The sequence below is a fragment of the Pithys albifrons genome, chromosome 3 (genome assembly GCF_047495875.1).
Source record: "Pithys albifrons albifrons isolate INPA30051 chromosome 3, PitAlb_v1, whole genome shotgun sequence".
In the NCBI taxonomy this organism is placed as follows: Eukaryota; Metazoa; Chordata; class Aves; order Passeriformes; family Thamnophilidae; genus Pithys; species Pithys albifrons.
This window is the reverse complement of record NC_092460.1, coordinates 60645661-60669505: the sequence shown is the minus strand read 5'-3', so window position 1 is coordinate 60669505 and position 23845 is coordinate 60645661. Positions and strand designations below refer to the sequence as shown.

The 23845-nt window shown below is 38.2% G+C and overlaps 1 protein-coding gene across 4 annotated transcripts in view; it reads right to left on the bottom strand.

Moving 5' to 3' along the window:
* Window positions 1-23354, bottom strand: part of PPFIA2 (PTPRF interacting protein alpha 2) — a 317857-nt gene extending 294503 nt beyond the window's left edge. For all 4 annotated transcript variants that reach the window (XM_071552149.1, XM_071552142.1, XM_071552144.1 and 1 more), the window contains exons 1-2: window positions 23091-23354; window positions 10896-11146 (exon numbers count right to left, since the gene is read on the bottom strand). In XM_071552149.1, coding sequence (XP_071408250.1) covers window positions 10896-11144 — 249 coding nt within the window. In that variant the 5' untranslated portion in view covers window positions 11145-11146; window positions 23091-23354. The remainder of the gene's footprint in view (window positions 1-10895; window positions 11147-23090) is intronic.
* Between the last annotated feature and the right edge of the window lie 491 nt (window positions 23355-23845).

The following is a 23845-nucleotide window of genomic DNA, read 5'->3' as shown; positions in this document are numbered from 1 at the left end:
TCATAGGGCATCAGAGGCAGACCTAAGTAATCCTGAGCTTTTCTCAATCACAGACCAGTATCTTGTTTCACAAGGCTCATTTTCTTGTGCACTCACAGCCCATTTAGAGGTTCCCAAGCATATAGTCCAAATTTTTTAATTTCATATTTAAAGTACTTCTGCAGGCTTAGTAGAAGCAAATTTGAACATTACTATTCCTTACTGCTCTATTTAAATTCATAAGCATGTAGTTAGACGTACAAAGCTACATTACCTATAACTTTCTAGAATTGTACGTGTGCCTTCATCCTGTAAGCACAAGTTATACCTTTCAAAGAAGGCTGCTCTTTCAAAACACAGACACTCTTACTTCTTCTGAAAAGAAATACATTTTTCTAATTAGGTGTCTGTCTTTTACAAACACTTTCAAAATTAGTATAATTTAAAAACTAAATCAAAATGATGCAACAATGGTTGATTTTTTAACTCATATAATACATGAGAGATACAGGCTTTAGGCTACTTAAGACCTTTATCCTTTAAAAAAAATGCACTGCCTCACTGTCTTGAGCTTCACTTTGTGGGAGACAGGAGACAATTTAGAACAAGAAAAGCATATGTGCAATCTACAAAGGCAATTTGTTCATCACTCACTGAACGCAGTTTTAAGATGACCCTCAATTTTCCTGCAATGTTTCTATCAGCTGAGTGACCCTGAACAAAGAAAGTGAGAAATTATCTACAGTGGGTTGTCTCCTCTCTCCTTAATGCAATTGCTCCTTAGTCCTACTGCAGAAATGCAGATTAATTTTTAAAAAATGGTTTTAAATTTTTAATTGAAAGTAAGCATGGAAGTGACATCTATCTGTTTAAGAAAAAATTATGTTTCTCAATTTTTCAGAGGAGACGGTTTAATATGAAGGAAAAGAGCCATCTTCTACAGGAGACAGACAAATGTAAAATATCATCATTTCAGGGGCATTACTACCAACAAAAAGGTTGTATTGATAAAAAAACAAACCAAACCAAAACATGTAAACTACTCTGTAGAAATACCATATTAATTTCCATAACTTTTTAACCCAGTATAGAACACTGCAGAGCTATGAAATGTTCCTAAACTTCATGTGACATTTTGAAATGTAAATTGGCAGCTGGCTTCAATTAGTTGAAAATAAATTCTATGAAAATGCCATAAAGCAAGAATTTAGAGATCATTCTATGTGTTATTCTCAATGGACTCCAACCACTTTGATGAATTTACAAACCTTTTAACCACAGCCTCTCTTTCATCTTCATGTGCCCAGTAATGATGAATATTTCATAGCTACTAAATGACAAATAACGTTGTCCATTGCTCCTATGCCCAAAATGCAGAAGGAAAAGGTATTGCTTTGCTTCACTGAACTGCAGATTAACAGAATGTTATAGAATAAGCTGCAAAAGTTCTCTGTACAAAGCTTATTAAGAAATGGTCCTATGCAGTTCCAGAAGGTCCTAAAGGCCAATTATCTTTGAAACTGCAAACAGAACATTAATCAGATTTCCAAGCCAAAAGGTTTGTATATGTTGTGTTAGTTGTAGAAAAACCATCAGAATTTGACTCAAAAATAAAGCCACGGATGTCAAATGCAGTGTATTACTAATTTTGGAGACAAAGGGTTAAGAGACCAAACTGCTTATATATAAGGGAGCAGAGAAAGTTCCTTAAATAATTCGCTGGAAGTTTCTTAAATAAACCAGGTGCAAAATATTTAACTTTTGGAAATTTATATGGATATATAGGCTGAGTTCAATTTAAAAAAAAAAAAAGAAAAAAAGGAAACTTCTGATTTTAAACTACAGAACAACAACCAATTAAATAGAAGCATGCTCTCCTTTTTTTTTCCTAAATACTCTGCCTTTAAAAAAGAATTAACAAGATCAAACTGCACCATAGTATTTTCTCTTCTTTTCTGTCTCAAACTATGAACAAAGGCAGCTAACTCTGCCACTGAATGATGAATAAAACTGAAACCAGGATGTTTGACCAGGAAGTCTTTTTCAGGAAGAAAGGTAACAAGAGACATAATTGTAGTGGAAGGTAAATAACAACCATGTGTTGTTTTACTAAAACAGAAGAGAAATGGGCAGATAGGAATTTTTACACCTTCATGAAACACAGATTTGTTTTATGTCTCATTAAAATTTTAAAGAACACATATATGTGAAAATTGTCCTAAAGTAAACATTAGCAAAAGTGTGATGTGAATGGCTAGCCAGAGTCCTAGCTAGTGTTCTTTCTAAAATCATCCTAATTACATAAGGAAAAAGAATTCAGTGAAATAGTCAATGGCAAGTGACAGTTCATATTCATGCTCATTTCACTGTTCTGAAATTAAAGTTTAATAATTGTTTTAAAAATTTCATCTCTATTAGACTCTTTTTACCTTCTACACAACAAAGGGGATTTTTTTTGTTATTTCCTTGATAACAAAACCCAGACACAAATGCCCCAAACTTGCTGTTCAGTTCAGCTGCAGTGTTTTATTCCAGCTAAAGGTGATTAGTCAAAACAGAAAACTACTTCTAAGTGGAAATTACTAGCATTTCATTAAGGTGTTCAAAAAAATCTCAATGTCTGTAAAAAGGTCTAACTTTTCTAGTGCTATTTTTTTAATTAGCAAACCAATAACCCAGTCAATGACATGCTCTGAAAAATAGGTGTGGCTGTCAAAACAGTAATTTTTACTGAATAATTTCTTTGTTCCCAAAATGCAACCTCTGCTGCTAATAAAGAACTCCAGATTTTAAAAAAAAAATTAAGATGCATTTATATAAAATACTTGCAAAATACTCTTTTAAAAAGGTGTAAGTAAAGACTGAAAATGTTTCAGTGAGTTTCTCTTCTATGGAAAATCCAAACTATGATTTTAAAAATATTGGTTTAGGTAATAAATAACATTTTTTAGTTTGATTATGCAATCAGATTAATTTTAGAGTTCTAAAAAATAAAAATCAATAGAAACTTTTGTGCAAAAGCATTCAAATTCTCAGTTATCAGAACACATGTAATTACTAAAAGAAATGCTCCATCAATAGCAGTGTTTCCAACACTGGACATGCTCAACCATCAGTGCTTTATCCTTGTAAACATACTTTTAAGACCTATGAAAACTGCTCCCAACACTTGTGTATGTTCTAAGCACTAAAACTGCCTTCAGAATGCATGAGCTGCAGAATTTTGCGGGGGTGGAAAGGTCAGACACATGGGAAAAGAACCCCAAGTCTCTAAGAGATACAAATATGGATTTATCTACAAGAAATTAAAAGAAAGATCCTGAAGGATACTGAGGTTACAACATAATCAAATTATATAACTTATACTGCTATGTTACAAAATTACCACCCTGTCAGAAAAAGAAATTTATTACTTATCTTCAGCACGTAGAAGATGTCACAAACCATTTAAAATTCTGCTGATGTACAACCTTCCATGTGCATATTCTAATAATATGTACTGTGACTTTGACTTAAGTCACAGTTCTTCATACATAGCACACTTTATGCTCACACAATACCTCACTTCTGGAGGACAATGTACAACAATCATGAGTCACAACTGACTCAGAAAAAGATGAGGAGGGCATGTTACTTTCTTACTCAAGGATATATTCTGTGCAATAGTGACAACAGAAAAATTTTGCAAGGATGATATTTCTAATGTGCTCTCACTCTTCTCAGAAGCAGGGTCATTAAGGGAACTCCAAAAGTATTTTGTATTCAGTAGTATCAATACCTTTAACTTTTCCTTCTTACTTGGGGGAAACTTGAATTGACGAGTCCACTAAATTTAACTTGCTACTAGACATGGTCACATCTGTTTTCAGATTTGTAAGTGCATCTGAATCAGTAGCTTGTAATTACTTAACATCATGTATGCATTCCTATATTTATTTCATAGCTTGCATTCAGACAAGTACATTCATGTACAAAAGTGGCATGTTTACAAATAGCTAATTTCTTTTTTTGTTGTGGCTGCTTTTTCATATAGGTCTTTATGGAGGTGAGGGTATCAGCCAGTAAAGTCCTATGTGACAAATTTAAAAGAAAAAAATAAACCAAAAAAAAACACCAAAAGCCAAAGTTGGTGGAAGCCCATGCTAGCTATGATTTTTTTTTTTAATTTTGTCAGCCAGCAGCACCAGGCCTAGTCTGAAATCTAAAGCCTAAATTTAGGCCTACCTAACTAAACACATAATAGGGCTCAAAAGTAACTAGATAAGCTTTGGAAGGCAAGCACTTTATTTTAGGATTAGCATATAGGCTGGAGTTGAAAACCTACCCTTATCTGCAAATGACAGAAGTCTAGGAAAGCACTCTGGGCATCTCACAGTACAGGGCTTGTCCTTTTCGACCTCTTCTCATTAAGTCTTCATTAAAACAAATCTTTGTGAGCAGCTGATAACTCTTGAAACAAACTTTATGGGATTGTGAACTTGGAAACACTTGCCTATATGTTACGTCTGAGGTAATTCTCCCATCTCCAGAAATATCAAAGAAAGAATTGTAAAGCTGTAACAGTTCATAAGGTATAGGCCTACAAAAAGTCTGCTTTGCATTCAGTTCAGTGCCATATGAATATTTTTATTTGTTTAAACAACTAGTGAGAAAGAATAATTTTACTCTCATCTGAACGTCATCTTTAAAACAAATCTATAAACATCTGTAAGTGTAAACTCTTTCTTTTTTAAAAAACTTTGAATAAAAGAAATACTTTTATGACTACTTTAAGGGGATTCTTACTACATCATTATCATCATGAGAATTAGGTAGCAGAGGAAAGTTACTTTGAAAAACAAACGTCATGCTGAAGGACTAAAAAATGCAGCACTGAATTAGGACAAGTAGCATTTTAGATGTTTCATATCTATCTGCTAGTATTCTAGAAGATAAGTACTTTCTGGTTTATTCTGTCTAGGGCAAAAGTGATTCTTGTCACTTCTCTAACATCTGAGAATACAAATAATGACCAGCTACAAAGAATTTCTTTTTCTGTATCTTCTAACATAGATCAGAAAACTGGTTTTGTTATTACCTTAAATTGCTACTGATCTTCTTGTAATTCTAGTTATCATAGCTCTGTAATATGCAAGTAAGAAGCAAAATTAGCACAGATTTATTCTAACAGAAAATAAGCATCAGCGTGTGGTTCAGATTCAAGCATGACTAAATTATGAAGAATTGTACCCAACTGAAATAGTGAAATCAGAAATACATATAGTGATATTTTTAGTGGCAAAGTACACATTTTTGCAATTCTGATTCAGGTTATTTGAGATCTTGTGTAACCATTTGTTGTGGGATTCTGATTATCAACTTTCAGACTTAAATGTAGGTTCCCAACTAATCTTCACTGATCCTTATAAAGTATGCAGAAGTTTCTGTCTGCATGGAAATAAAACCATCTGCCCATTCACAGTACTATTTGTGAAGACTTAATCTGAGAATTTATAAAGGCTCAGACATGTTAAATCTGTGAAAAACTGTGCTGCTTCTTGAAAGCATTTTTTGAAATTTATGATATATTTCTTGAAATTACAATTTTCAGTAAACAATACCCCCTCAAATCTCCCAATACCATCCAAATATTGAGTCTCTGTAGGGACTATATAGAATACAGGGGAGTTACAATTAGATTGTTGTCTATATGCTTGTAACAGCATGGCACGGTTGTGGCAAGCCATAGTAATAGTTCACACTGAAAATAAATCACTAGGACTACAGAAAAATAAATACACATTTCTTTCTTAATACAAGAGACTGCTAAATTTATATTATAGCTAAGAGCCTAAGTGGAGTTATATGGAAAAGAAAATATATTAAATAAGATAGCTGATTATTCGATAAAAGAGGATAAAGAGATGGGACAGGTCAGCTGATTTATTCCGCACATATACAGAGTTAGAATTTTGAATATGTTTTAGCTGACAAAGTTTATGCTATTTATAGTAGATACAAACAGCAAGACAAATTATAGTCAGGTATCTGGACATGAATGTGTATAAGTAACTGAACAATAAGAAACTATTTCTTTTTTTTCTTGGAATAGTTCTGATATCGAGATTTTACTGCCAACGAAAAACTAATTGAATAGATATAATTATATCTACCCAGTGTTCATCAGTTCAGAAGTACTGCCTTTTACATATTTTAACCAGACCAACAATGTGTTTATGAACCAATTATATGAGATACTATTCATCCTTGACCTTTTAGAAAACATTGCAAATATGTTCAGTATATCTTAGTGTCTTGGGTATTCATTATTTCCACTGTTAATCTGAAATTATTAAGCAAAGGAAGTATGAAACACAAACACTGTATAACTATAATCTCCAAATTTCATCTCCAAAATGCATTTGCCTGAATGACACTTGTATTCATAGTACCAAAGTAACTTTTTTTATTCCAGAAGATCAGAAAATTTATTTACTGAATGCAGTATTTATCTCAGTGTTCAATGCCTATACAGTATGTCATTATGACAGGAAAAAAAATACAAAAGCAGAATTTTGAACTGCAAACTCAGTTACTCTCATGAGTCTTATTTTATAGTGAGAATGTCCAGGAGCACTTTTGATCACAAAACCACAGACTCGGTTAAGATGGAAAAGACCTCTGAGATCATCAAGTTCAACGTACAACCTAGCACCACCATGTCAACTAGGCCAAGGCACTATGTGCCACTTCCAGTCTTTCCTTAAACACACCTCCAGGAACAGTGACTCCAGCAGCTCCCCAGGCAGCCCATTCCAATACCCAATCACTCTTTTAGAGAACTTCTTCCTTATGTCCACAGAGGACATGGAACATTGGGATCAAGTGCACGCTCAGCAAGTTTGTTGATGACAGCAAGATGTGTGGTGTGGACAGCATAGTGGAGGGATGCCATCCAGAGGGACCCTGACAGGCTTGAGAAGTAAGCCTATGCAAACCTCATGAAGTTGAAAAAAGCCAAGTTCAAGGTCCTGCACCAGGGTTGGGGCAATCCCAAGCACAAATACAGGCTGAGCAGAGTCTGGATCAAGAGCAGTCCTAAGGAGGACTTGAGGATGTTGGTAGATGAGAGGCTGGATATAGCTGGTAGTGTGTGCTTGCAGCACTGAAAACCAACTATATCCCGGGCTGCATCAAAAGAAGCATGGGCAGCAGGCTGAGGGAAATGATCTCCCCACCTATTCTGCTCTTGTGAGACCCCAGCTGGAGTACTGCATCCATATCTGAGGTCCCCAACAAAAGAAGGATGTGGATCTGTTAGAATGAGTTCAGAGGAGGGCCATGAAGATGATCAGAGTGCTGGAACACCTCTCCTATGGAGGCAGGTTGAGAGGGTTGGGGTTGTTCAGTCTGGAGAAAAGGCACCTTATAGTACCTATAGTACCAAGAGTTGGAGAGGAACTTTACACAAGGCCACATAACAACAGAACAAGGAGGAATGGCTTTACACTGAAAGAAGATAGGTTTAGATTCGATATAAAATACAAATTCTTCACTATAAGAGTGGTGAGACACTGGAACAGGTTGTCTGGAGGAGTTATGGCTATCCTATCCCTGGAAGTGTTCAAGGCCACGTTGGATGGGGCCCTAAGCAACCTGATCTAGTGAGTGGCATTGTTGCCTATGAAGGAAGAATTGGAACTAGATGATATTTAAGGTCACTTCTAACCCAAACTATTTTAGGAATCTATAACTCGGGTACATTCTATACCGACAAGGAAAAAAAAACCCAACAAATCCAGAGTGTTTCCAGGTTTCATGTTCTGGAATGAACTACCCTTTCTGAGAGGTTTAATTGTCCAATATTTTACAAAGAGTTTCTATATGATTAATGCTGAAAGCCTAACTTCTAGTCAGGTTTACTGGTCAGAATGAATGGTACTATAAAAGACATAGCATAGGAGCAGATTCCAATGGTCAGAACATGAAAAGAGTCATTAAAAAATATCTGCTAACATAAATGTTCAGTAATATCACAGTATTCAAGAGACAGTGAGCACAAATGGAAACAGAAGGTTCCTCCTGAACATCAGGAACCACTTTTTACTCTAAGGGTGACTGAGCACTGGCACAGGTTGCCCTGAGAAGCTGTGGAGTATACCCTTGGAGATATTCAAAAGCCATCTGGACACAGTCCTGGGCAGCCTGCTCTTAGTAATCCTGCTGGAACAGACGAGCTGGACAAGGTGACTTCCAGAGATCCCTTCCAACCTCAACTATTCTGTGATTCTGTGAATATTAACTTCTAAGTAAACAACTGAGCAAGTACATTATTAATGAACAAAATAAACACACTTATGAACACCTTCATATAAATAACATCTTGGCATCTTACATACTTTGAAACTTATTTTTGAAAAACAAAAACAAACAATAAAACAACCACAAAACAAGCCTAGTTCAGCATTTTTTATCAGAGTCCTTTTATAATTATTATAACTCATACTTATGAATTATCATAAGTCTTGACATGACATACTTTGTATTTTTTCAGGTTTTTTTACAAGGCAAATAGTATAGGGGATATTTTCTAGACAATCTAGCATAGAGAAGATTATGGGGAAATTTGCTTGAAGAAGTTGTAACTGAACATTTTCCTCTTTCTATCAATCAAAACGGGAGTTACAGTTTCTAAATAGAGTTACTAATCTTTATAGTAGAGCCCTTTTCTATGCTACAGTAAAAAACCTAATTTTACTCCAACAAAGTAAAAACATACGGTTAAATATTTAGATCTTATGCTTACCCATTGCAGTGGAGTTGTACAGCATTTAGCTTTTTTTTTTTTTTTTTTGCTGGACTCAAAGTCATGACCTAAATACAATAAATTCCTTTTGTAAGGGAATATGCAGTGCAGATCCAAACAGACTTTCCTTAGAGGCTTCTGCTGTCAACAGGAAGCTTCGCAAAGAATAAACAAGATCACTTGTGAACTAGATGCTTAATATCAGAAGACCTATTACGTACAGACACTTCTCAGCTTAACTGTACTATCACTTAATTCTCACAGATTTAATTGAAAATATTCAGACTCAAGTGAAAATTTTTCCTCTCTCTGTCTTTTATTACTTACTTTACTAATTACTATATGACTTTCTCCTACTTACTTCCCATCTATTGGTAATTTAAATGGGGTGATTTCAAAATATACCCATTTTAGGGATACCATAGTACCTTAATCTAACAGTTCTGGTACCAAACAGTCATGTCGAATTACTCTGTATAAAGATAATTTTGATAAACTCTTGTCATATTTGTAAGTTACCCTTTTTACTTATTATTAGCTTTTTTTCTCCAAAAGTATTCCTTGCTATTACATTTTGTCCATCTGATCTGTAATTGCCTGCTCATGTTTCCCTCCTGCCTTGCACATAGCTGTTCAGTTAAACACAGATGTTCATAAAGTTAAGACTACTAATCTAATGGGAATAAAATTTATTTCAGTGATAACACTGAGTAAGACAACCGTATTTCTGTAACTCAAATTTGAAAGACATAGTTAACTACACATTATCTGCTGCAGTAGAGACCAGCGTAAAAACTTACAGGCATCTACAATCATTGACCACAGAATTAAGAGCTGTAGCTGTAAAGCATTACCTCATAACTCAAGCTTAAATCTAATGTTACACAGATGCAGAATATCCTCTCTTCAAATTTCTAGCAATAAACCTTGATTTAGGCTGTCTTTCACTTATTCTTTTACATGCTTCTATGCAGCAACACTGGTAGAAAAGAAGCGCAACTGCCCAAAAATTAGAGAAAAACTAAAAAAAACCAACATTGATTTTACTGTATATCAAGATCATTACTACTTCTTTTTGTTTGTCCCAAGCCAACTGCAGTCATTCTCTGGAGCTAATGCTCAAGTTGCTAATGCTATTCTTGAAATTATTACAGTCTCTCTCTCGTTCAGTCGTATCTCAAGATATTCAAATAACCTGCTGGGGTTAGCCCTTAAGCAACTGCTTGTGATTCCTATTCCAGTGGATGCCTTTTTTCTTTTCTATCTTTAAAAATTTTCTCACTCATTTCATTCATCCTTACCACCTCTTTATTTCAACCACACACTGTCTTTATTCCTCCCTAATAAGCATCTAACAGGTATAGACCTTGAAAGGGGCAGGTAAACCCAGGCCCTTATGGTTACAGTCAAATTCTCTAAGTGACAGTTGAGAGATTAAAAGAAAACAACATGGAGAAAAACTGCATTTTGAAGCATGGTATGTTTCAAACCTCTGGCCACATATACAGGCTGAAGTAAGATGTTTCCTGGCTTTTAATTCTAGTATATTAAAAAATAATTATCTTGATATATAATATTGGAATATACTATCACATTAATATTTTAACTGAAGTAATTAATTTTGAAGTTCCTAAAAAACACCAAGATAACTTTAGATAATTGAATTTATATAATGAGCTAAAATTAATTTAATTAAAATATTAAGATATAGGTTGGTTTAGTGGTTTGGTGTAACACCTTATTTAACTTGCCTAAGTTAGTTTGTTTTTAGAAACTCTTATCCTGAATAGAGTCTCTGGAAAACATTCTTTTTGTTTCCACCATTAGATCTTGATTTAAATGATCCCTCACCTTTCGTAAATGCTAGAGCAACAGCCAAAAGAACCAGTAGATACAGACCTTCATCTTGCTCTCCTTGAAGTCAACAGCATTACTTCTACTCTTAACTTTGAAGACAGGTCCCATGGAAATCTAACCATGTACTACTTAATCTGCAGAAGTTCTGCAGCCAACATCAATGGGAGCAAAATTTGGGCCTCAAGGAATAAATACTAATTAGAGTTAACGTAAGTGGCATTAAGTGAAAAATTGGTGAACATAAAGAAAAAAAAAAACTTTATCAACTTCATACCTGAGGCAGTGCGGAGTTCAGCTGTCGCTGGAGGGAGTCTCTGTCATAGATGACATCCTGTAGGCGTTGCTGTGCAAGTGACAAGCTTTCCTGTGTCTCCCGAAGAGTATCAAGGAGACGGTCCCTTTCATCCAGCATATTCACCATCAGCTGCTCAAAATGAGAATCCGAGTCCGAGCCGCTGCTTTGGGACCCCCGTTGACTCATCGGGGTGTCCTCATTTATCGTTGGCATCACTTCACACATCATTTCTTTAAAAAGAACACAAATCAAGGAAAAGCTCTTCAGTACAGAAAACATTTGAGGAGATTTCATAAGAGGAATTAATTCTGTCACATGGACACATTTAGTAGATTATTGCATTGTTCCCTGTTTCAAATTTGTGCTCAGTGTTAATCAGATGGTCGATACACAGCGATTAAATACAGTGACTAATTTCAAACAGCAAAGACTTTGAATGGGCTTCCTAAACTGAGAGGAGACTGACTGGAAGGAGATAGAGGGTGACAGAATATTTTAAATTAATGGCTTTGCAAATAATACTCTCTTAAAAGGACAGAAAAGCTTGCTCTGCAATTATAGTCTGCTTTATTGTTGATTTTCTCCCTTTTCTTACTTAATTTGACTGTTGAGTTGTTGGTATTAATGTCAATAGCTGCCATTAATTGCCAGATTTTGTCATCCTCTAGGCAATTCTACAGTACAGATCAGGCTAACTATTGATCCACTATCATGCTGCCTTAACAACACCAGGTTAATCTATTTTTCTAGCTAGTTATTCCCACCCTCAGGGGAAATTATTCTCCAGTGAGCTTGTTCAGTAAGAGGTCAAGAACTAGAAACTCTCTGCTAATTACATCCCTGTGATATCTTGTGCAAATTGAATTACCAGGAAAAAATCACTGTTGTTTGTTTCTTAAATCTGTCCTGAGCAGAGCAAACAATATCACCTAGTCCCATGTTTCAATTGTAAAGATTCTTATGTAAATCTCAAATCCTCAGTTTGTGCATGGGGAGAAGCTTTGGGAATCATTGGGAGAGCTTGCTGATGATTGACTTCTTTGTCCACTGTCCCTAGGTATCTTGAGATGCAGCACTGCCAGCAGGAGGAGGCACTGCCTTCCCACTGTCTGCCATCACCCTGTGGAGTGTCTTCATTCAGCTCCCACCTGTGGCTAACCAGTTTGGGATGGTGAAGTTCACAGTGAGCAAGGGAGAATTAAAAAATTCCAAGGCCATCTGCCACTCAGTTTAATCATAACTTTTGAGTATGCTGTAGGTGGCTGGAGACCAAGGTTTCTGCATGCCCATTCTTTAAGACCACAGCAAAGAATTCAGATTGTCACTGAACCTTTCCTGCCTTGCAATCATCAACATCTCGTGAACTGTGCTCCTTGTCCCAGTAGATACTCATTGGTGAACCTTCATCAATCAAGAAATTACTTACAATGTCTTTCCCATGCAGATGACATTTATGGTGTGAACAGCACAGTATATGCACAGACTGGGGCAGAGCAAGAGTGGTGTAATTTTGAATGCATGCTGGTGAGCGTGTGGGAATAGGTATGGAAACATCTTGTGCAGATAGCTGCTACTACCTCAGCATCTTGCATTCAAACTACATAGAAACTCTCCTCTTATAAATCGTTATGGGGATGTGAGAACCCACATATATAAGTGGTTGTGGGGTAGCAATGGAATCTATGAGTTGAATGTTCATGGCACTATTACCACATCTTGTCCCTCTAAGCTGTTGCATTCAGGAAGGGGACAGAACCATGCATTGTGCTTATTTTGAATGTGTGGGCTGCATTACCCTGACACAGCACAAGTAATAAACTTGGGCTATGACTAAAATAGCAGAGAAGGCAGAGAATGGGTGGGCAGTTCCTGATGTGGGCAGTTGCTATTTGGAAGTTTACTCCCACAGCTCACAGCCTCAGGAGAATCTTTAAAAGGTACAGCAATTCTTGCAGTTAAGATGGTGAAGTACACTGCTTTCTGCAAGTTCGGAGATCAATGCCATTATTCCACTGGAACCACATGCATCCTCTTCTTTCCCTCACCATGAGAGTGGAGAGAAATATAGAAAAGCAAATGCTAATCTGCGCCACATCAGAAATGCTGGTATGGTATGACAGAAAGGGACATTTTGACTCTAGTAACAGGGTGGAGCAGGAGAAATGAGATTCCTAGGTTATGTCCTCACACAGTTCTTTCGTGGGAGGCAATGAGAACCCCCAAAAACACCTCTGAAGGGAACTTGGCTTCTCAGAGTACTCCTGAGTCACCAAGTCAGAAAAAAAAGGAACAAAATTTCAAACAAGCTCGGGTTTGTTGTGGGACTTCCAAAACAAAATTTCTTATAGCTCTCCATGAAAGACATAGTATGCCATGCTGTTATGATTTACTATGATTTGTGACTTCTTGCCTTTAGAAAAACATTCTTTTTCTTTTTGCATGTTTTTTTTTTGGTTTTTCTCTTTTCAAACTTTAATTGGCATTTATCACTTATACCTGCCAGCACATGAGATGTCTTCAACGTCCCGAGACAGCCAACATTTAGCACTGTTTCTAAAAAAGATTTTCGGCCACATTGCCAGGACCTTACTAGACCCTTTATGAATTTCCTGCTTGATAGAAGGAAGAAATTAAAATACTGATAATATTTGAAGAATTCTTAAATGAAGGGAAAAAGTGAAAAAAGAGGATTTATCAAAAGGGGCTACAACAAAAGAGCAGGTAAAGCAGAGAAAGAACTTCAGCAGAAAGAGAGGAAGAGTGTCAGCAAACAGATCGATGACAGTTTAGTAGTAGAAGATTGGAAGCTGAGGACAAATAAAAGGGCACATATAGATTTGAATCTTTATATAGGAAGTGAATTATGTCAGGTAGTTACAAGAGTTCTCTAAGTTTCCCGAGCCTTGTGATGGTATCTGCATGTCTTAGTCAACCCTCAGCTAGTCACAGGATGATGTGGTTCAGGGAATTACAGAATCACATAGAATCACAGCATCAACTAGATTGAAAAACACCTCTGATATCTCTGAGTCCAACCTATGACATAACACCACCATGTCCCCTAGACCAAGTGCCACATCCAGTCTTTCCTTAAACACCCCCATGGACAGTGACTGCAGCAGCTCGCTGAGCAGCACATTCCAATGTTCAATTACCCTTTTGATGAAGAACTTCTTCCTCATGTCCAACCTAAAACTCCTGTGATGCAGCTTAAGACTATGTCCTCTCTTCCTGTTGCTGGTTGCCGGGGAGAAGAGGCAAATCATCACCTGGCTACAGGCCCCTTTTAGGTAGTTGTAGAGAGCAATAAAGTCTCCCTTGAGCCTCCTTTTCTCCAGGCTGACAAACTCCAGCTCCCTCAGCTACTCCTTATAGGACTTGTGCTCCAGTCCCTTCACCAGCCTTGTTGCCCTTCTCTGGACTTGCTCTAGCACCTCAATATCCTTCCTAAACTGAGAGACCCAGAACTGGACACAGCACTCAAGATGTGGCCTCAGCCAAGTACAGGGGAAGAATCACTTCCCATGTCCTGCTGGCCACACTACTCCTGATACGGGCCAGAATGTCACTGTCCTTCTTGGCCACCTGGGTACACTGCTAGTTCATGTTCAGTGTCCTGTCAATCCAAACCCCCAGGTCCTTTTCTGCCTGGCTGCTCTCCAGCCACTTTGTCTCCAGCCTGTAGTTCTGCATGGGGTTGTTGTGGCCAAAGTGCAGGACCCGGCACTTGGCCTTGTTGAACCTCATCCTGTTGGATTCAGCCCATGTATCCAGTCTGTCCAAGCCCCTCTGCAGAGCCCTCCTGCCTTCCAACAGATTGACACTCCCCCCCAACTTGGTGTTATCTGCAAATTTGCTAATGGTAGACTCAATCCCCTCAACCAGATTATCAGTAAAGACATTAAACAAACTGGGCCCAACACTGATCCCTAGGGGACACCACTGGTGACCAGCTGCCAGTTGGACACAGCCCCGTTCACCAGCACTCTCTGGGCCTGGCCATCCAGCCAGCTCTTAACCCAGAAGAGAATGCTCCTAATCCAAGCTGTGGGCAGCCAGCTTTTCCAGGAGTATGCTATGGGAGACAGTGCCAAAGGCTTTGCTGAAGTCCAGGTAGACTTCATCCACAGCCAGGCAGGTCATCTAGTCATAAAAGGAGATCAGCTTGGTCAGGCAGGACCTCCCCTTCCTAAATCCATCCTGACTGTGTCTGATCCCTTGTCCATTGTGCAGGTGCCATGTGATTGCACTCAAGATGATCTGCTCCATGATCTTGCCAGACACCAAGGTAAGGCTGACTGGCCTGTAGTTCCCTGGATTCTCCTTCCAGTTCTTCTTATGGATGGGTGCCACATTTGCCAACTTACAGTCATCTGGCAGCTCCCCGGTGAGTCAGGACTGCTGATAAATGATGGACAGTGGCTTGGTGAGCTCTTCTGCCAGCTCCCTCATCACCCTAGGATGGATCCCGTCTGGTCCCATAGAGCTGTGAGCATCTAAGTGGCTCAGCAGTTCACTAACTGCTTCCTCCTGTTTTACAGGGAGGTTATTTGGCTCCCCATCTCTGTCTACAAGCTCAGGAGGCACATTGTCCTGAGGATGAACTGTCTTACTGTTGAAAACTGAGGCGAAGAAAGTGTTAAGTACCTCAACCTTTCACTCATCTTTGGTGTCTATTTCCCCCACTTATCCAATAAAGAATGGGTGTTTTCCTTGTCCCTCCTTTTGCTTTTCATGTATTTATAAAAACACTTTTTATTATCCTTAACAGAATCGGCCAGATTAAGTTCTAATTGTGCTTTTCACCTTTCTAATTTCCTTTTTGCATGACCTAACAATATCCTTAAACATTTCATGAGTTGCCTGCCCTTTATCTAAGGTGATACACCCTTTTTTTTTTACCTGCCCAGCCAGACCAGTCATCTTACCTGCTGGCTCATCTTTCAGCACATAGGGACAGCCTACTCCTACTCCTTCAAGATTTTTTCCTTGAATTATGTCCATCCTTCCTGGATCCCTTTGTTTTTAAGGGAAGTTTCCCAAGGTACTCTCTGAATCAGCATCCTGAATAGGCTGAAGTCTGCCCTCTGGAAGTCCAGGGAAGAGGTTTTGGTGGTGTCCCTCCTTGCTTCACTAAGTATTGAAAACTCTATCATTTCATGGTCACTGTACTCCAGATGGCCTCTGACCACCATACCCCCCATCAGACCTTCTCTGTAAACAGCAGGTCTATCAGGGCACCACTGCTGGTAACTTAATTTATCAGCTGCAACAGGAAATTATCCTCAATGCATTCCAAGAAGCTCCCAGACTGCCTCTTCTCTGCTATGTTGAGTTCTCAGCAGCCATTTAACATGTTAAAGTCTCCCACAAAAACAAGGGCTGGTGATCTTGAAGCATCTGCTATCTGCTTATAGAATAATTCATCCACCTCTTCATCCTGGTTGGGTGGCCTATAACAGATTCCCACCAGGATGTCAACCTTCTTGACCTTCCCCCTGATTTTTACTCAAAGGGACTCAAACTTATCATCACTAATCTCAAGTTGTATAGAATCAAGAGACTCCCTAAAATACAGAGACACCTCTCCTGTCTCTTCTGAAGAGCATGTAGCCATCCACTGTAGCACTCCAGTCAGGCGAGTCATACAACCCCATTTTCACGCTAGCGACTATGTTACTGCTTTCCTGCTGATGGCTTCCAGCTTCTCTTGTTAGTTACCCACACTGTGTGCATTAGTGTACAAGCACTTTAGCTGGGCTGTTGATTTCACCCCTAACTCTGACTTACCGCTCCAAGCTCATCTCTGCAGAGCCTGCTTTCATCCCCTTCCCCCTTCAATTACATTTAAGAGTAAGCTTCCAGTTTAGTTACAGCTGAAAGGAATATAGTTTGCACACACCAAAAGCACATAGAGGAGCAAACCAACACATGTAGACAGAAACAACAGAAGAATTCACATTGAAACATGAAATAAAACCAGTATTTCTATGATCAGTTAGGTCTGATTGATAATATGGTGATACCCTGAGTGATCTGAGTTACATTTTTAAATTTCCAGTGGAGGAAGAGGGCCATTTCTAATTTTCCTTCCATGTAATCTGAATTTTAAACCTAAATTTAGTGATTAAAAACTGCCAAACCCCCAATAATATTTATTTTGGTTTCATAATATAATCAACCGAAATATTTCATACACTAGAATTAGAATCACTGTACCTAGCCTTGCCCCCCAGTCACAGACTATAAATCTGTGTTAAGCAATGTATATTTTATATGGAAAGGATTTCAATCATTGAACACTGAAAGTGATCTCTCTAGTGCTAATGAACCAGAATTAGTCACTCTTTCTGTGAAAAATATATGCCCTTTTCAGTTGTATTTATAAAGGAACCAGAACCACATTCAATGCTTCAGTTCTTAAAGGCTCAGAATAAGGCTATTGACAGGCCCACTTCTATTACACTTTAGAACTACCATGCCCCAAGCTCTTTTGTGGATGATCCATGAATTTACTGAACTTTTGAAACAGATGCATTTCACTATATGTGCATGAATCGAATTTCATGTACACAAGTGAGATGCATTGCGGACTTACTGATAGATATACAGTTCAGGAGTAACAGTTCCAGGTATATATGGCAGGTATTTGTCTCAAGTCTACAGTTCTTACTAAACCATGAAGATATCAATTCTACTGAGAACCGAACTGAACAGGATAAATAATAGATTATCATTAAGCTTCCTTTTTGTCCTCCATTATTACTGCTCCAAAAACTGGTTAGGCTCATATGATTTGATTTTTAAACCATAACTTCTGGATAGACCAAGCAGTCAAAAACTGACATCTGTATATTCCATGTTTTCTAATTGTGTTTATCAGCCAGGTTTGAGACCCTGCCCCACTGTTGTATGATTGACTGTATATAAGCATATGTCCAGAAACAGCCCCAAAAGATCAAACATCAGGATGAAGTTTCTCCATGCTCTACTCTTTTGAATTGGTTCTATACAGTGCAATAGGCTCTCATTCAACTCCATGTGCACACTGAAAATCAGATGTATAAATATATTCAAGTCTGTGTATAATTTTAAACTCTCCAGTTGGTCTGCACATGCCAGCTCCTATGTACATGTATTTGTTATCCCAGGGTAGTATTCATTTCACTAATCAATACATTCCTAACAACTACTACCAGGCAATTACAGTTATATTTCTTTGACAAGTCCTATCAGTAAAAAAAGAACTCGGAGTTGACAGTAACAGAAAAGAAAGATTAGCAAAGACAACGAACAATGTACATGAAGCATGAGAATCCCTTCTCTTAAGGTGACAACAGAAACGTTGAATTGTATTACTTCAAGTCTAAAGTACAAAGTAATTTCTTTCATAAATTTCAGGTGATGTGACAAAATATAAGCAAACTTGGAGGGCATAAATATCTGCCTTAAATTTCAGAAGGCTATAGTGAACACTGAATTTGCTTTTTATTTTCCAAACCTGCAGTGAGCAAACTCCTCTAACTTTGCAATGGCCCAGCATTGGGCAAGGGGTTGACCCAGATGACTTCCAAAGGTCCCTTACACACTGAATAATTCTGTGTCACTGGAGAGAGTTTTAAGTTCAAAGAACTCACTTGTTTACCACAGAGACTCTGAAATTTATAATACACTAAAATAAAGCAGGAGAAAACTTTGAAATAAATGATTACATTAAACCCCCACCATATTGTGGTTCAACTCATTGCAGTCATACAAAAAATTCCCAACGAAAATCCATTACATTTATTTCATTCAGATGGCTTGCCTTGTGGAGGAATTGGGTCCCTACATGTTTGAAAGTCTTTGACAGAAAGTAGACATTTAAAATTAAAAAATAAACCTCAATTATACTTGATACAATATGGACACATTTTCAGATATCACTATTTAAACTAAACATAGTAATCTCTAATTGACATTTAAAAACCCAATCCCTCACCAAAAAAAACCAAAAAAAAAAAACAAAACAAAACCAAAAACCAAAACAACAACCAAAAAACCCCACACAGAAACTGCAAACAAATACTCCCTCAAACAAACAAAACAGCAACAGCCTCCAAACTAAAACAGCCTCCAAAACCCCACAAACCAAAGAATCAGAGAAACCTACAAACATATACTCTTCAGACATCCAAATTTAACCAGAAGTCTGTGTGTATTTTTGGAAATTTATGCAATTACTGTCTGACAGACAATATACAAAAAGTAAGTGAAAATATTGTATGGTATGATAAAATGCCAGGTCTCAGACCATTTTAAATTTAAGAGTTTGAAAAATCTTTTAACTCAACTTTTATGATCTCACTTATATTCTGTCTTTTCTTATGATTCAAATTACTTAAACAAAAGAAATGTCTGAAGACACACTTTAAAGCTTTATACTTTTTCACTTAGCCAGTGAACCACAGTAAAGTAAGTAATGAAAAAATATTTTTTGTAATAAAGACTGAAAATCTGCTGAAGCCTAGCTTGGTAGGGGAACATATATGTACAGTATGACACTAGATAAGTGTACGTGCTCCTTCTAGAATCTAAAAGGAAGAAACAGTAAATAAAAACAAAATTCCGATATTGAAGTTCTTCCCATTCAAAGTATCTGTTATCAAGTCAATGTTTACCATATACTTAAAGGCATGAGGTGTTTGGTTTGTTTTTTTAAATTTAGGAGTTTTTCTGACTATGCCATTAGAGGAGAAATAAAAACATGAACACATCGTATTCTCATTGGGGTGTGTATGTGTGTTTTCCTTAACATCTAACATTCATCCTCTCAAAATCGATCAATCAAACAAATCAACCACCAAACAAATCCAAGAACCAGGACACACAGACTGTTTCTTTTCAAAAGAAAAATACATGGTGCTGATTTGAGTAAACTCAGACATCTACACACAACCATCAAGAAGCAGCTTTGCAGAGACTGACTAAATTCCCAGTGAACTATTTTACTAAGGATTTCTTTACCAGGACTAGCCATGTGAAAGAAGGAGGAAAAGATGAAAAAGGAATATTTCAGGAATCCAACTTTGTTTCCTAACTTGATACCTCAAATCCTACTTGGTTATACCAGTGGAGTCCAGCCATGCCTCTGGCAAGCTACACAGCAATTTGTGCCATCAGAGTAGAATTGCAGGCTTTTTCCCCAGGAAAACTGCAGAAAATGAGTTGGGGGAGGAAGTGGAGGGGGAAGAGATAATTAAGACTATAATTGACCACCCCTGTCTTCAGGAGTAATGGGCCAGACAACTACAGTAGCAGCAACCTACTACTGAGTGAAGAATCACCTCACCCTGACAGGATATTACAAAATAGTTAGGGGTTCAAAGGGACCTCTGGAGATCATGTAGTCCCAGCCCAAAAACATATTGAGTGGAGCACAGGCATCAGAAAATGAGCTTCAAGGAAGCTAGAATTTCTCTCAGTGGGTGTTAGGAACTGCAAGTGCTGGATTAAACACCTCTGTCCCATATTTTCAAGACCACACAAGTCCACGATAACTGAATAAACTCTCTCATGTACATTACTCTGTGCCATATTTCCCATGCAGCCAGTGCTCCAAAGAGAGAAAGGGCTTAACAAGGTGATATATGCTTCAACTTGAGTGCAACATTAGTAGCTGATCGTACACTATATCCCTCTTTAATGGAATAAAAGGGAAGTTTTGTGTTCCTTGACAGAAAAAGACTGACTTGCCCTGTAGCAATAAAACAACTAAAGCTATGCTTGACTGATCTAAGTCAATAAAAATAATACTTTTCAAATGTGTTTCTATATATAGAAAATGAAAGCACCATTAATGTTGATCTTAGTAGTTCTGCAGTACGAAGTTTTTCCATTTACCCAGCATTCTGAATGTAAGCAAAATGATCCCTGAATGAAATATCCCTTGTCACCAGCATTTTACTGTTAATACACAAACACTGTTTCTTAGATTTATCATGAACCACAGAGCAGACATTATAATTCCCTTGCTCAGGATGCACACGACATGTACAAAACTTGCAAGCACTGCAACAGCTAGTGAACTTGTGTAGCACCTTACAACCATCCCAAAGGCTCAGAGAAGTTCTAAAGGGGCAGCAAGATACTGACAAATTAAAATTACTGCTTCCCTTAAAACGCACACACATGCTCCCTATAAATAGACTTTTAGGCAATCTAGTAACTTTAGAACTCTTCTAATTTGAAACAAAACCTAAGTACTTATTTTAATAATAGTTCTCAACCAGAATCCTTAGGTATTACAGCCTTACATAACGGCAACCTATGAAGCAACGTACTGAAGTTTTCAAAACACATCAGCTTCCTTGTCCATAGTGTCTCTTTTAAACCATCTACTATGAAGTCTATTATGGGTTGATTGATTCCTAGTTCAGTGTTTTCTCCAATCATTTGTATGAAGCCCAATCCAACGAATTCTTGAATTCATGGAAAATCTATCATGGAATTCAATAGGCTTGCATCAGAATAGATGGTTGGAAAAGTCACTAAGATAGACAAGCCATCACCCTCCTGTCATTTCACTACCTCCAAAGAGAGGCAAAAGAATCACAAATGCAAGTGATGCGATTATCAGGAAGCATGTTGGATGTAATATGATCATTGCCTACAATATTACCAGAAATCATTAACTGGTTTCCCCTCTAAACACAAAATATTTAACTGGCAAAAAGCAGCAACTCTTTAAAGCGATCTGTTCTATGAAAGGGGGAATGAATGTGGTTTGCATTAAGATTTTTCAGGCTGTATGCAAAAATGCCACAGCAAATATATACCATTAGCTGCGTTATGTCTCCATCAAGAGTATTAGCTCAATTAGGAATTCTGCAGCTCAGTTTAAACATCCAGACAAGTGAATGGACAAAAATTCCAACAAACAGCACAGGATATGGCCATCCTTGCCTAAGAGTTATATAAAGCTCCTTTCCAGGAGCTACTCCATTAATAACTAAAATTATAGTAATTCTCTTATATTAAATTTTCTCCGATTATGATGATAATCATGTATGTACCAGGTATCAAAGTGCATCCTACATACTGACTTTGTCTAAAACAACTTGAAATTTATGTGGAACAACATATCCTATAGAGGTGGAAAATGAAAAAGTTGTAATCTTTCTTCTCACTGGACCCCACCCTATCTTCTGTTATCTAGTTCAAAAGTCTTGGAATGATTTTTTTAAGCGAATGTTGTAAAAAACACCTCTGCAATCTCATTTAGTCTAGGAATAATTTACCAGCTGGACTTCCTTCACTTGGGAAGCTCTGGAAAAAAGAAGACAGAAAGCTACTTGGCTCCTGCCTGACAAAGGCTCTTAGACAAGCATTCATTTTGCTCACCTTGAAGGCCACCACCTTAGATGTGAATCTAATTTTAGTCCCTCACCTTTCTATCCATAACTGGCTTTGAAAACTTGTTTTCTGTTTACTCTCATATTTGATTTGCACACCATGGCTGAGGAGTAATTTCAAGTTACTTGCCATTTTGCTGCAGGAAAAAGAAGTAGAAATCTAACTACCATACATTCTAGCCTGTCCACAGTGACATCAGCTTGAAAACTCATTTCATTGGATCATTCCAGATATCTTGCATTTACAAGCTATCTTTTTCAAATCATTAAATAAATACAGTGGCTGATAAATCCAGATCTTACTGCAATTATGTCTCTTCAGATGTCCTCAGCAGGATCGCTCTTAGGCACAGTGTAATTCCATAAGGAAAATCCTTCCTATTGTCTGAGTTGCATTACATGCATATTCCTCCTCCTAGTTAACTCCTTACCTGCCAGTCTCCACTAAACTATGATATCACCTTTAAAAGAAGCATCCCACACTCCTTCCACACAGGAGGAGTGGTCAACACAGTGCCTTAGAAAAAAGGACTCATGCCAACTATTTGTTCTTAATGTCATCCCTCTGACCCCCTACCTCCATCAACCACAACAAAAAAAAGAAGTTGGCTTCACCTTTTTTAGTAGAAATTCCCCAACTCCCATTACAGAAATGCATTTAAATACTGAACAAGTACCACAGCAAAAGACAGACAGTAAGATTCTGCATTTGCACCTAATCTCCTGGAAGGTATTGGGGCTAGGGAGGGGATGTATAACTCAGAAATAGAAGGTTCAGTACCTAGTGTCTTTTATTTCGGCGTCTGCTATTTCACTTGTTCAATAACAACCGCAGTCTCCACCGGCTTCGAGCGGGGACTCACACAGCTGAGCACTCCTGGACCATCTTCCTAGCAATGGTGACACAGGCGTTGCTCCTAGAAACCCCAAGCGCCCGCACCTGTCCTCCGGCAAGACTGGCTGCTTGGCATCTCAACATTTTCTTCGGTCACTTCCTCAGCAGCCAAAAGGAGAAGCATCCATGGGAAAAATGGCATATTACAAATTTTGCTTTGGGAAGCAGAGCTCGGCTCAGACCATTGTCGGGAGCAGGAGGGGGGGGAGCGGCTCTTAAAGCTCCAGCAGCCCCTTTTCAGCAGCAACATCTTTGCAGCTGGAGGCAAGCGATCGCAGGGGGGAGGGGCCAGGGCAAAAGCATCTTCCTTTTATTTCTTATCTTTTGTTAAACTTAGCTAAGCGGTATCTTGCTTCTTTTGTTCTTCGATACCTCCCAGGCTAATTATGTCTCTGCGTGACTGATGTCAACGCGCTCGCACGACTGCTTGCATGACCAAAAACCAAACGCGGTTTTCTCCTTTACAGAAGGAAATCCTTTGCCCGCCGCTCATCGCTGCCTGGCTGGCACCGCACAGAGCACGCTCTCGGCGGGGCGGGGCAGGAGCCGTGGCAGTGGGAGCCGAGAGAGCCCCGGCGGGTCCCCCATCCTGCGCGTCCCGGGGACTGCGCTCGGCGGGGCACAGCCTGCGCAGCCAGGCA